The sequence below is a fragment of the Podarcis tiliguerta genome (assembly GCF_965153285.1).
Source record: "Podarcis tiliguerta genome assembly, chromosome: 10".
NCBI lineage: Eukaryota > Metazoa > Chordata > Lepidosauria > Squamata > Lacertidae > Podarcis > Podarcis tiliguerta.
This window is the reverse complement of record NC_139543.1, coordinates 1876442-1891164: the sequence shown is the minus strand read 5'-3', so window position 1 is coordinate 1891164 and position 14723 is coordinate 1876442. Positions and strand designations below refer to the sequence as shown.

The 14723-nt window shown below is 46.6% G+C and overlaps 1 protein-coding gene and 1 long non-coding RNA gene across 2 annotated transcripts in view; one reads left to right on the top strand and one right to left on the bottom strand.

Moving 5' to 3' along the window:
- The first annotated feature begins 625 nt into the window (after positions 1-625).
- CCDC3 (coiled-coil domain containing 3) overlaps positions 626-14723 on the top strand; it is a 56605-nt gene continuing 42507 nt past the window's right edge. The window contains exons 1-2 of the mRNA XM_083400053.1: positions 626-1130; positions 11864-12038. Of these exons, the coding sequence (XP_083256179.1) occupies positions 757-1130; positions 11864-12038 (549 nt within the window). The 5' untranslated portion in view covers positions 626-756. The remainder of the gene's footprint in view (positions 1131-11863; positions 12039-14723) is intronic.
- The window catches only part of LOC310658340, a 59797-nt gene continuing 51181 nt past the window's right edge, over positions 6108-14723 (bottom strand). Inside the window, exon 3 of the long non-coding RNA XR_014502250.1 lies at positions 6108-7103. This is a non-coding gene — a long non-coding RNA (uncharacterized lncRNA). The remainder of the gene's footprint in view (positions 7104-14723) is intronic.

Genomic DNA, 14723 nt, shown 5'->3' with positions numbered 1-14723 from the left:
AGGGAATCACTGAACCATCAAACCTTGGACTCCACCCATCCCCAATTCCGTCAACGTTTTGCTCATGAAATTTGTGACATGGTTGGGCATCAATTTAATTCCATCTCCCTTGCTGGCTCCTAACTGTGCATCACCACCCTGCCTCTTCTGTTTTTAAAGCAGTGTCTCTGGCCTCCCTCTCTTTCTGCTTCTCATCCATCCCCTTCACTCTGACAGGCTGTCAGCAGGTCCTGACTTCTTTTCACGGTTGTAAGGTGCTTAGAGCTTAAGTGCTACAAAATGGTGATGAATATATAAATGGGATGGTGATGAAGAAACACAGCACCCAACAAGCAGCTTAAGATGCTCTTCTGCTGTTTGACACTTCCCTTTCTTTTCAGCTGCACAAGCAGGGCAGAATTCTTCCCAGCCCATGGCTCTGGGAGTTTACAGACGCCCTGCACCTCCGGCTCTGCTGCAGCTACTGCAACAGTTTGCAGCTCAAGTGAGAGTATGTATACAGCAGAACTCTCCTTTCTCTGGTTACTGCTCCTCCCTCCCTTTGAAGAACTGCTCCTATTGGGCAAAAGCTGAGCCACTGATGAGCCTTTGGCCCCAGCCTCTTGCCAATCAGTTGATTCATTTCATAGGGATCTTGTTTCACAAACCTAGCCTCAGGTTTTGTGAGTGTGCTGTGTGGTTTTTTTAAAGGCACTGGGGAAACTTTTAGCATCCAGTGAGCGAAGCCTGCATCCTCCTCCTCCTCTCGAATCCATCATGCTGCAAATCCGGCTGCTCCTGCTCCTGTGCTTTGGGAATCAGCTCAGTCCCAGCCGGGGCTGTCAGCTGCCGTCAGAGTGGAGACCCCTGAGCGAAAGCTGCAGGGCTGAGCTGGCAGAAATCATCGTCTATGCCAAAGTCTTGGCACTGCATCAGGATATGTACAGCATGTTCAACTATTTGCCCTGGCAATATGAAGCCCCAGAAGGGGGGCTCTTTTACTCAGCCGAGATTGAGATGCTCTGTGATCAGGCCTGGGGAAGCATGCTGGAAGTCCCTGCGGGATCCCGGCTCAACCTGACGGGACTTGGGTATTTCTCCTGCCACTCTCACACAGTCATGCAGGATTACTCCTACTTCTTCTTCCTCAGGTGAGTACCTCTAGAAAACTCACCAATACCTAATACTAATTAATAGTAATAATAATGTTAAAAAGATACCGTTGCCTAGTGTTGCTAAATGACACGTGGATTTAATATTACTAATGCTGGGCATTTTGGTAGCGCTCTAGAATGTTAAAAACACTTCACATACCTTGTTTCAGGTAAGGCCGGTCAATATCATCTCAGCGTTGGAGATGGGAGGCTGAGAGAGTGGCTTGATGGGGGCGGGGGAGGACAGATGCATGGTGAGTTAGAACTATGAAGATATTGTGCAGGGCAAGGTGATGGAATGATGGACTGGGCCACTTCAAGCTGCAGGTGTGTGTGTGTTGGGAAGTTGCAACTTTTAAACATTTCTATGCGTAAACAGCTCTTTGTGCGTAATAAAGCAACATACCAGGGAGAGCTCTGTCTTTCTCCTCGAGGTTCAAGTTTTATTACACGTAGTGGTGGTTGGTTTTTTTTCAACATAATGGAGCGTTCAAAAATAGGATATGCACAACTGTCTTCTTGTGTGACAGACTCTGCTGTTACCACTTTAGTCTGCATCTCATGCCGTGTGAGATTCAGATCTGATCTCTCCATGGCTCTCCATGTCCAGCCACCATTTTGTTTATTTATGGATGTTCCTCCAAAGAGATCAAGGTGGGATCATCCCCTCTTCTTAAATGGCCACAGCAACCCTGTGAGACAGGCCAGGCTGAGATATTGCGTCTGGCTCACGCTTACCTGGCGAGCTTCCCGGGCGAGGGGGCAAGAGGAACCCTGGGTGTGCCCACTGCTTGACCCACAACGCTTGCCTGGCACTTGCTTACTCTCAGTCTTACCTAACTCCCTGGCTTTTTGGGAGGATAAAATGGGATTAAAGATTTATACTGCAAAAGTTATAGGATATAAATGAGATCCACAAGAATTCACCATTTTGCTCTCCTTACCTAACTTGCCTATAGAAAGAATAAAAAAATAGATTAGGAAGATTTGGCTGTCTGGACCAGTCTAGGCAAATCACTTCAGCTTGCCTTAGACTTAGTGTGAGTAAATGGGTGTCTTTGAGCAGGTGCAGTGTGCCTTTGAACATGTGTCGAGTGTTTTTCTGTCACCAGGGAATAACAATAATTGTTTTATGAAACTGTTTCAAATGAGGTGATCAGCTGCAAAGAAAATGGCTCCTGTCTCTTTGCTAACTGTGCTGAATTCGACGCCACCATCGTAGTTCCAATAAGGATTTCCAGAGCTTAAAGCTTGGGACACAAGACTTCTGTTATAAATTCATTTCAGTGTTATCATTGGGCGAGAGAGTATTTAATAAATACAACTTATTAAAGTTTGTTTAGTACAGTTGTAGTTTTTTGTGTCTGGGAAACATTTAAAAATGGTCAGTCTCTCTCAAAAAGTTGTTTTATTCATCATATATTTCACTTCAAACTTAAGCTTAGTATACTTCTTGTTCTCCTAGGAAGATTGTATACTTAGAACCAGTTCTGGTTAAAATTCAGATTCTTGTGTATTTATTATGTATTCATTAAATTTAATATAGCCCACCCTTCCTCCCAAAGGAGCCCAAGGTGGCAAACCTTGCTAAGTTTAATTTCCTTATCCTGTGTTTATTAATGGGCCAGTTGAGATGCAGTATTTCAATATATAAGATGACTCTGGGAAATGGTTCTGTGACTGCCAGCACGTGGCAGGTGTTATGTCATAATTGGTCAACGCATGCAGGTTTTTTATTGGTTTGGAAAGGAATGTCGGACCGCATGGCTGGGCTTGTCCTTCAGCAAGAGACGTGAATAGCAGCTTCCTACCAAACTATTCCTACTGTGGTGATCAGCTGCAAAGGAAGACAGGACTCCCGTCTCTTTGGTGGTTGCGTAAAAGGATGGATTTAAGCAGGTGCTGGTTGGTTTTCTTTTCTTTTTTCACCTGCTGAGCTTCATCTGTCCAAGCCTCTCTCCTATGCAACTGTTGCAAGAGCCCCGTTTTGCAGTTAGCCAACTGATCAGTGGACAAAAACACAATTCCTGATATTCTTATAGACTGCAGTGAAAGGAAGAGACAGAAACTGGATGGTTATCCATGTAAACCAGCTTTGTATGTGCGCTCTTGCTTACACATGGAATTCTGTGTTTAAGTGTTTGTGAAGCCTGGTGACTCAACAGCGGCATTTCATTTTAAAGATTATCTGAGATGATGAATGTGTTCTTTAATTGTAGTTTGAGAAGTTCCATGACAGAGTTTTGCAACTGTGCATCTGAAAACAGTAAGCCTCCACTGGCTGATCCCAGACTGCCTGTTTATTGGACCATCATCCTTATTTCATATAATCATAGAATTGTAGACTTAGAAGGGACCTCCGAGGGTCATCTAGTCCAACTACTGCATTGCAGGAATCTTTACTAGATAATACACGACAGATTTCTTTGCAGAAAGATTCATGTTGGCTAATGAATAAGCATTCACTCTGTTTGTGGGTGTTGTAGTCTCAGGGAGGTACTCGCCTGGTGGCAGAGTCCATATGCAAGGTCCAGTCCAGTCCAAAGCTCAGGAGCATCTCAGTTCATGTCGTCAGATGATCCGGGGGTCAAGAAAGCCGAGGGTCCAAGGTTACGAGAAGCAAGAAGGAGCAAGGTCTGGCCAGGAAGGACAAAAGTTGTTTCCAGCAACTGACCAAGGCTAGAAACCCTGCTTAAGAAAGGTGAGGCCAGCTGGTTCTCATCAGGAGCAAGAAGGCTGCAGCTGGTGGAGTTACTTTGCCTTCTGCTCCTTCGGGCTGCTGCTCAGCAGCTGAAGCTGACTCCTGGCCCATGACACTATCCTCCTCTGCAAGGTGCCCCCCCGACCCGCTGGCTGTGTGTCAGCTTATGGGGGAACCAACGGTGGAACTGTCAGGCCAACTGGGGAGCATGGGCATACGAAGCATCTTCCCATGAGCGTTCCTCAGGGCCGTAGCCCTTCCAGTCCACCAAATACTGCAGGAGACGTTGGCATTGACAGGAGTCCATAATTTGTGCCACTTCAAATTCTGGCTCCCCTTCCACAAAGAGGAGTGGCAGAGGGGGAAGCTCCGGTTGCTGCAGACTGGCAGGGACCGCAGGGATGAGCAAGGCATGGTGAAAGACCGGGTGTACCTTGTAGGAAGCCAGGAGCTTGACCCGGCAGGCCACTGGGTTGATCTTGGCCTGCAGGAAAGAGACTGAAGAATTGGGGTCCCAGTTTCCGTGAAGGGTTCTGGACCGGCAGATGCCTGGTGGAGAGCCAGACCAAGTCCCCCACTGCCACTGCCAGGGGCCCCCTGGCTTGCTGATGTCAGTCAGCAAAATGCTTGTAATCCTCCTTAGACCATTGGAGCTGCTTGCGGAGAACCCAATGGATGGTCCGCAGCTCCTGCAAAAACTGTTCTGCTGCCGGAAGCATGGAAGGAGATGACAGCAGGGAAAAGAAGCAGGGGAACCCATAGTTGGCAAAGAATGGGGAGAGGCATGTCAAAGTGTGGAGAGCACTGTTATAAGAGAATTCAGCCGCCGCCAGGAATGAGAGTCAGTTGTTCTGATGGAAACTGACAAAGCACCACAGGTACTGTTCCAGGATCCTATTTGCACATTCTGTTTGCCCAGCCAATTGGGGGTGGTAGGCAGAGGAGAGATGCGCTGTGGGTTAAAGCCTCAGCGCCTAGGGCTTGCTGATCGAAAGGTCGGCGGTTCGAATCCCCGCGGCGGGGTGCGCTCCCGCTGTTCGGTCCCAGCGCCTACCAACCCAGCAGTTCGAAAGCACCCCCGGGTGCAAGTAGATAAATAGGGACCGCTTACTAGCAGGAAGGTAAACGGCGTTTCTGTGTGCGGCTCTGGCTCGCCAGAGCAGCGATGTCACGCTGGCCACGTGACCCGGAAGTGTCTTCGGACAGCGCTGGCCCTTGGCATCTTTGAGTGAGATGGGCGCACAACCCTAGAGTCTGTCAAGACTGGCCCGTACGGGCAGGGGTACCTTTACCTTTTTTTATCAAATACCACCTGCTGCAGCAGGCCACCATGCAGGCAGAACACCTCTCTCAAGAAGAAGTCTCCACTTGTTTGGGCTGAGGGGAGGCCAGTGCAAGGGAGAAAATGTGCTATCTTGGTCAAGGTATCCACCACTACCAAAATGGTAGTCACCCCTTGGGATGAAGGCAGGTCCATGATAAAGTCCAGTGACACGGTCTGCCAGGGCCATTCAGGCATTGGGAGAGGTAGAAGGTGTCCTGCCGGCTTGCCAGGGAGGTCTTTAGCCCAATGACAGACTGGGCAGGAAGCCACATATTGCTCCACCTTGTCCCAAAGACAAGGCCACCAAATGAAGAGTTTTGAAGTGTCTGAAATGCCTTGCTGGTAGACTGTCATGGCATAACTGCAGAACAGTTCCCCGCTGTGGACCAGGAAGCACATAATAATGGCCCCCAAACCGCAGCAAGTCCTGGTGCACCATCCAGTGGTGAGGAGAGTGTCTAGCCTGGTCAGCCAATTCTTTCCACCAGTGCTGCACATAGGCGTCCCACTGTTGCTGCTCCCGCAGCTCCCACAAAAAGTCCCTAGGAATCTGGGCCATAGCAAAACTGCCAGGAGGCAATATCATGGGTGTACGTGACGCATCGTCAGACCTCTCATACTCTGGCTTCCAAGAAAGGGCATCAGCCCACTGGTTCATAGAATCATAGAATCATAGAGTTGGAAGAGACCACAAGGGCCATCGAGTCCAACCCCCTGCCAAGCAGGAAACACCATCAGAGCACTCCTGACATATGGTTGTCAAGCCTCTGCTTAAAGACCTCCAAAGAAGGAGACTCCACCACACTCCTTGGCAGCAAATTCCACTGTCGAACAGCTCTTACTGTCAGGAAGTTCTTCCTAATGTTTAGGTGGAATCTTCTTTCTTGTAGTTTGCATCCATTGCTCCGTCTCCGCTTCTCTGGAGCCGCAGAAAACAACCTTTCTCCCTCCTCTATGTGACATCCTTTTATATATTTGAACATGGCTATCATATCACCCCTTAACCTCCTCTTCTCCAGGCTAAACATGCCCAGCTCCCTTAGCCGTTCCTCATAAGGCATCGTTTCCAGGCCTTTGACCATTTTGGTTGCCCTCCTCTGGACACGTTCCAGTTTGTCAGTGTCCTTCTTGAACTGTGGTGCCCAGAACTGGACACAGTACTCCAGGTGAGGTCTGACCAGAGCAGAATACAGTAGCACTATTACTTCCCTTGATCTAGATGCTATACTCCTATTGATGCAGCCCAGAATTGCATTGGCTTTTTTAGCTGCCGCGTCACACTGTTGGCTCATGTCAAGTTTGTGGTCAACCAAGACTCCTAGATCCTTTTCACATGTACTGTTCTCAAGCCAGGTGTCACCCATCTTGTATTTGTGCCTCTCATTTTTTTTTGCCCAAGTGCAATACTTTACATTTCTCCCTGTTAAAATTCATCTTGTTTGTTTTGGCCCAGTTCTCTAATCTGTCAAGGTCGTTTTGAAGTGTGATCCTGTCCTCTGGGGTGTTAGCCACCCCTCCCAGTTTGGTGTCATCTGCAAATTTGATCAGGATGCTCTTGAGTCCATCATCCAAGTCGTTGATAAAGATGTTGAATAAGACCGGGCCCAAGACAGAACCCTGTGGCACCCCACTAGTCACTCTTCTCCAGGATGAAGAGGAACCATTGATGAGCACCCTTTGGGTTCGGTCAGTCAGCCAGTTACAAATCCACTGAGTGGTAGCATAGTCAAGACCGCATTTTACCAGCTTCTTTACAAGAATATCATGGGGCACCTTGTCAAATGCCTTGCTGAAATCAAGGTAGGCTACATCCACTGCATTCCCTTCATCTACCAGGCTTGTAATTCTGTCAAAAAATGAGATCAGGTTAGTCTGACATGACTTATTTTTCAGAAATCCATGCTGACTATTGGTGATCACAGCATTCCTTCTAGGTGCTCACAGACTGTTTGCTTAATGATCTGCTCCAGAATCTTCCCTGGTATTGATGTCAGACTGACTGGGCGGTAATTATTTGGGTCCTCTCTTTTCCCCTTTTTGAAAATAGGGACAACATTTGCCCTCCTCCAGTCTGCCGGGACTTCGCCTGTTCTCCAGGAATTCTCAAAGATGACTGCCAGTGGTTCTGAGATCACATCTGCCAGTTCTTTTAATACTCTTGGATGCAGTTCATCTGGCCCTGGAGACTTGAATACATCTAAACTAGCCAAGTATTCTTGTGCTATCTCCTTAGTTTTTTTGTACACATCCTTTTTTAATCTTAACTCAGTTAAAAGTTCTTTAGATAGCCACCCTGGCTTCTTTAGGCACCTTCCATGTTTCCGTCTCATTGGTATTGCCTGACGTTGTGCTTTTACTATCTCCCTCTTAACAAACTCCCAGCCATCATGAACTCCCTTTCCTTTTAGTATTACTGTCCATGGGATCTCACCCAGCACGTCCCTAAGTTTTATGAAGTCGGCTTTCTTAAAGTCAAGAAATTGAGTCCTAGTATGCTTGGCTGCTCCTTTCCGCTGTATAGTAAACTTCAGAAGAGCATGATCACTCGCGCCTAATGATCCTTCCACTTCTACCCCACTAACCAGGTCATCAACATTGGTTAGGACCAGATCTAAAATGGCTGTTCCTCTTGTTGCTTCTCCCACTTTCTGGACAATGAAGTTGTCTGCAAGGCCAGTGAGGAATCTGTTTGACCTTATGCTCTTGGCTGAGTTTGACATCCAACAAATATCCGGGTAATTGAAGTCCCCCATTACTACTATCTCCCTTCCTTTTGCATGCTTGGCCATCTGTTCCAGGAAGGCATCATCTATGTCCTCCGTTTGGCTTGGGGATCTATAGTAAACTCCCACAATGAGGTCATTGTTATTCTTCTCTCCCTTAATTTTGACCCAAATGCTCTCACTTTGGCTTTGAGGTCCTAAATCTTGGATCTCTTCACAGGTATACACATCCCTGACATATAACGCCACTCCTCCTCCTTTCTGGTCTGGTCTGTTTCTCTGAAATAGATTGTATCCCTCCATTATTACATTCCAATCGTGGGACTTATCCCACCAGGTTTCAGTGATGCCTATTATGTCATATTTAGTTTGCTGTACCAAGAGCTCAAGCTCATCTTGTTTATTTCCCATGCTTTGTGCATTAGTGTACAGACATTGAAGTCCATTAATCGTTCCCCCGTGTCTCTTATTTAAGGATTTTTTCCTCCCACCACTAGGTCTGCGTGCTGTTTGCTCCATTTGGTCTATGACATTTGGATGATCATCTTCATCAGTTGATAGACTCCTACCTTCAGGAGCACTGTCTCCCTCCCCCACATTAGTCAGTTTAAAGCCCTCCTGATGAGGTTTCTGAGATTTTTGGCAAAAACATTCCTCCCAACCGTTGTGAGGTGCAGCCCATCGCTTGCCAGAAGTCCATCTTCAAGAAACTGCAGTCTGTGATCTAAGAATCCAAACCGTTCCTGTTTACACCATTTGCGAAGCCAGCTGTTCACTTCCACTATTTTCCCCTCTCTCCCTGGGCCACGTCGTTCAACTGGGAGGACAGATGAGATGACAATTTGTGCATTTAATTGCTTCAATTTTCTGCCCAGAGCCTCATAGTCTCTTTTGATCTTCTGGAGGCTATTGCTTGCAGTGTTATTGGTTCCCACATGAACCAAGAGGAAGGGGTATTTGTCAGTAGGTTTTATGATTCCTTGCAGTCGTTCAGTTACATCTTGGATCTTAGCCCCGGGGAGACAGCACACTTCCCGAGACATCTTGTCAGGCCCACAGATCACTGCTTCTGTTCCCCTCAGTAGGGAATCCCCTATCACCACTACACGTCTCCTCTTAGGTTTGGTCGGGGTTCTTCCATGAGCTGTCCGTTCCAAGGTCACCTGCACATTCCCTGAGTTCTGACTTTGCTGCTCGTCTTCATATACCTGATCGACTGTAATGAGGGAGAGATCCTCAAATGGAATCTGCTCTTCGTCTTCCATGCTAGGGGAGAGGACCTCAAAGCGATTGTGTATTTCTAAACAATCAGAGCGAACCCTGGGCCTCCTACTTCTTTGAGTCACGTTTCTCCACATATCTGGCTCCTGTGTTGGTGAACTAGCCTCCTTCCCAGGGGAGTCCCCTGTCTCCTCCTTGGTGGAGATGGTGTGCTCTGCGGCTTCCAAGAAGAGCTCCAGCTCTCTAATTCAGGCTGCTGGGAATATAGGTAACCTTGAAATCAAAGTGGGAGAAGAACTGGGACCATTAGATCTGGCGCTGATTCAGCTTCTTGGCTGACAGGAGTTGTCCTAGGTTCCGATTGTCCATCCGAACTGGATAACGGGCCCGCTCCAACAAATGATGCCACGACTCAAATGCCACTTGGATAGCCAATACTTCCTTGTCCCAAATGCCATAATTCCGCTCTGCCGGTTGACATTTTCAGGAGTAGTACCCACAGGGAAAGAGCACCAAAGACTGTGGGGTGGCCTGCAGTGGGTTGGCCCCACCGCAAGATCCGAGTCATCTGTTTCCACCACAAACAGCCGTGCCGAGTCCGGTTGCCGATGGATGGGTTGTGAAGTAAACACAACCTTCAAGGAGTCTAATGCCCCCGAGGGAAAGAACTGGAGGAAGAATTGGAGAGTTGGTTCTGGTCTGTGTGTGGAACATCCACTCTGAGGAGCTGAACATCCACAGCTAGAGAAAGGAGTCTCAGCTTAGATACGAAGACCGAGTGTAGTATCTTGGGAGAGTATTCAGACAGGAGTAACAGGCAGGCTGAGTTTGAACAAGGAGAAGTAGGGTTTGTGAGGATAAAGTCTCCTTGGGTCTCCTGTCAGTCAGGATGGGAGGGATCCTCTAGACAGAGAAGCTCCCAGACCAGTTAAGAGGGGTGTGGGGATCCCCTGGATCCCCTGGGATGGAAGTACCTCAGAAGTGGGAGTGAGGAAAGGTTGGGAAACTGATGGAAAGTCCCCCTTGTCTAGGAACCAAAGTTTTAAGCTGAAACACCTACACAACTACTAAGTGAAGGAACTGAAGTGAAATAACGGGAGAGAAGCTGAGCATTGACCATCTAGGCTGGAAACCTGTAACACTGAACAGAAGGGTATTAACTGAAAATAAGCAGCTGAAGTTGAAAAGAAGCTGAGTTTGTTTAGAAGCCTGAAACACCCACTAGAGTTTAATATAGAATCATAGAACTGTAGAGTTGGAAGGGACCCTGAGGATCATCTAGTCCAACCCCCTGCAATGCAGGAATATGCAAGTGTCCCATATGGAATCAAATTCGCAATAGCACTAAACTGTAACCAACTGAGCTGTCCACACAGTTGATGAAAAGTTACGTTCCACTGAGATTTGATCTTGCATCTCTGGATTCAGAGTCCAGAGTGCTAACCGTTACACCATGGAGCCACGGTAATTATAATAATAATTATTATTAATAAGTTAACTGTTTCCTGAAAACACATCCTTTGTTTTACCAACTTTGTTCTCTAAAATAAATCTTTCTAATTTGTCCAACTTCTTTGAATCTTCAAGTATCTAGTTTTACCTTCACACAAAAACCATCAGATAACCCAAAGTGGCTATAAGTAGAATATATGAAGGTGGGATCCGCCACAATTGGTAGCCAGAGAGGTGGGATCCGCTATGTTATTTGCCATTTTCAAGGGCTGAAAATAGAAATATAATGGCAAGTGGGAATAAATGTTGAGACAAAGATGGGAGTAGTTTTTACATGCAGATATTAACAGGTGACACTGCTTATTTCCCAGCACTGAAAATAAGCATTCCAAGCTGTTGTTAAAGCCACAAATATGGATCAGGCCCCTTTTTCTCTTCCCAATGGGCCCATAGGCCTCTCTCTCCCCATGTGATTATTCTTCATATCACTCACTCTGATCTACCAATGCCAGGCCCATCTAGGAAATGGAAACACAACTAGCATTAATATTCTCACCTGTTGAGAAAGAGTTCAAATGGCACAGAACCTTTCAGTGGGTTTCTCAGAATGTGTCAATGGAGCAAAATGGGCAATATGCAAGCTGTTTTCCTTGTGCCCCCCCCCAATGGACCAGCCCATGTGACTACCAATGCCAGTCTAGGAAGTACTATTGTAGCTAAGGGAAACCAACCTGATGCCATCTTTAATTACCTATAAAGCCTTAAACAGCTCAGGACCACAATACCTCAAGGACTGCCTCTCCCCATTCCATATGAACTAGGGTTGCCACCTTTGGTCGGGCAAAATAAAGGACAAGTCAGGCAAAATATGGGACAGGTTGGGGGATCGGGGGGCTAAACATTACTTTACCTGGTACAGGAATGGTATTTAAGTGCAAGATAGAAAAGGGGGGGCATGTGATGCTGAACCATAGTTGTGTGGGTTCTCCCACTTCTCACCTGAACCTGGACCATGTTGTGTCAGTTCCAAGCAAACCACCGGGTGCAAAACAGAAATAAATCAGGAAGAATACAATTTGGGTTGGGTGACACAGCAGACCAATGACATTTGAGCTGTCCAGACCCTGCACAGGACAGGGGCGGGAGATACACATTCGCAATAAACCATGGTTTCAGTCATAATGGCTTATCAGGATGTGTCAACCAGGGCAGTGTGTGCCTTGCTGAAAGTCAATCTCATTACACTATATAGAGATGGATGACTTGTGCTGCAAGTTACTTAATGTTTATCCCTGGTTTTCTTTTTCAGAATGGATGAGAATTATAACCTCCTTCCACATGGAGTAAATTTCCAGGATGCAATATTTCCAGATACCCAAGAAAACAGACGGATGTTTTCAAGCCTTTTCCAGTTTTCCAACTGCACTCAAGGACAGCATTCCATGGCCTTCTCTAGTGACTGGGAGATGCAAGAGGACAGCAGGGTAAGGCACTTTGGGTGTTGTGTTCTCTCAGGAGGTGACTATGATCAGTTGAGCTGGCTTTGCTTTTAGTCCTGTGTTTGAGAGGAACATCTTATTAGTCAAATTCCACACTATCTTATGACAGGGAGCTTCAACACTGGCCCCACGTACACCATGCATTTTAGGCAGTGTCATACCACTTCAAACAATCATGGCTTTCCCCAAAGCATCATGGGAAGTGTAGTTTGTTAAAGGTGCTGAGACACCCCTCCCCTCACAGAGCTACAATTTACCTGGGAAAAGGAATTGAGAATTGTAGCTCTGTGAGGGGAATGGGGTCTTCTCCTAACAACCCTCAGCAGCCTTAACAAACTGCAGTTCCCAGGAGTCTTTGGGGGAAGCCACATGGTATGATACTGGTTGAAACGTACAGTGCAGGTGGCGCCACTGGCGGAGGAAGGGGAATGCGGTAGGTGTGGCCCACCCAGGCCGTCATCCCTGGGGGGAGGTTGACATCCCCCCGCCCCCAGGACGCTCGCCTCGCCCCCGCGGGTGGCTCGCCCTGCCCCCGGGTGCACAGCATGTGTGCTGCTCCAGGTGCCAGAGCAGCTAGCTCCGCCTCTGGGTAGCGCCTCAGTCTAGCCACTATTGTTACAGCGGCCTTAGCTCCTACTTTCAGAATGCGTGGGGGGACATGACTTGGGAAGAGGTGGAGCTTTTGGATTTCATTCAAGGCTGCCTTACTTTGATCACTAATTCTGCATCATTTATTTTGTTTGTTGCATTTGTTGTTGTTGTATTTATTAACTTTGTATAGTGTCCTTCATCTGTAAATCTCAGGGTGGTTCACAAGATAAAAATACAAAATAAAAACACAATTTATGAAGTTTCTGTTTTTGCTTGTCATGGCTGGGAAGGGGCAAGGAGTTATGTAGAACCATGCTCAGCAGCAAGAAGCATATGTAGCCACTTCTCTGGTTTGTGAGATTTCAATATACATTGCCTCTTTGTCAAGCCTTCCTTTTAAACAGTAAAAACACGCTGTAAAAAAACAAAACAACAATGATGAGAAAAGAAAATGGAGACTAATTCTGCTTTAAGATGTGTTGTGCAAATAGGGCCACAGTGAATGGCAAAAGGTCCGTCTTCCCTTTTATCATCTCCCCCTTACTGTGGCTGCTACCGCATGCTGCAACCTTGAGGGTTGCAGGCATCTGACGTATTTTTTCATCAGCATGTTTTTGGCACAGATACCAGTTGTGGGAATGTTTATGCCATCTGATTTCAATATACTCCCCTCTCCCCCTAAAGCAGGAAAACCAAGGGTTCGGAGAAATAGGGAGAAATGCTTGGAATCTCAGTGAAAGAACTGTTGTGGTCTGCTTATTTATGTAGGCACTTTATGTAGTACAGCAGCAAAAAAGACATGTCAGGTTCCTTGCAGTCTAAACATTTAGACAAGGTGTGTGGAGAGGCAGAAGAGAACATCGTTTGCCTTCCCAATTTAAAATGAATCCAGAATTAATAAATCCAGGTCTGCTCATTATTTGTCATCTGCTGTCTTCCAAAGCTCTCCTGGGGGAATCGTACCATAAGGTGCTATGGCTCTGTACTAGAAATGAATCAGGCACACTAACTCTCCTAATGGAAGGACACATGTCAAAACTCCCAATGGCAACCTTGGAAACTGAGTAACAAATGTGTTACAAGCTGAATCGCAGCTGTTTTGCTCCCTGACCTCTTGCAGCTGTGAGCAGATTATAGAGCAGGGAAACGGCTGTTTGAATTGATATTTAAATAGTGGCTTTGAGGCACATATTTGTAGTTCTTCAAGCACGTTGGCCATGCTCCTTTCTTCCTTTTGCAAATATTTTCCTTGAATAATGAAAACATTGGATAGATTTTAGTGCTCATTTCTAAACGTGTTATGTCCTGCACTCAAGAATATTTTTGCGCAGACATTTAAAAAGTGGATTCGGTGTATGACTTACCATAAGAAGTACCTACATCATATTTCCCAGGGGCAGATTCCAGGGTAGGGTTGGTAGCACACTGAGAACAGTGATTTAAGGGTGCTGGGAACTGTAGCTCGGGGGGGGGGGCTAAACTACAGTTCCAATGATTCCTTTTTCAGCAGAGGAGAAATGGGCTTCCAATGTATGGCTCCCAGCCCAAAACGCCTGCCATCCACAAAGCAACTTCATCAGAGAGGCAATAATTTTTTCAGCCAAAGCATTCCATCTGCAGTATTAGGAATAATTGTACTTTGCAAGGCTATTGTAAGAATTACTTACAATTGTAACACACACACTCACACGGGACCTGCAACAAAATGCTGCAGTGTGGAGTGTTTCTTTTTATGTTTCAGCCACTCAGCCAGCCAAACCTTCTTCCTGGATAGTCCATTCCATCTGCCCCTTGTTTTCTGCAACCTATAAACTGTCAGTCAGCATCTGAGCATGATCAGTCCTCATGGTGGATGCTTTTGGTACCCCTTCCCCCCTTAGGGTGAGAAACCTAAACATCTTTTTGCAGTACTGCAAACTTTGGGGTTTCCCTCAAGCTGGCTGATACCTCCTTTTTGCGCATGGTGCTGCTGTTTTTGATACATAAGCCATGACACTCAGAAAGCCCAGTTCAGTATTGGAATATAGTCAACCTGACTTCCTCCAGATGGTTTGGACTACAGCTCCCAGGGCTCATTGC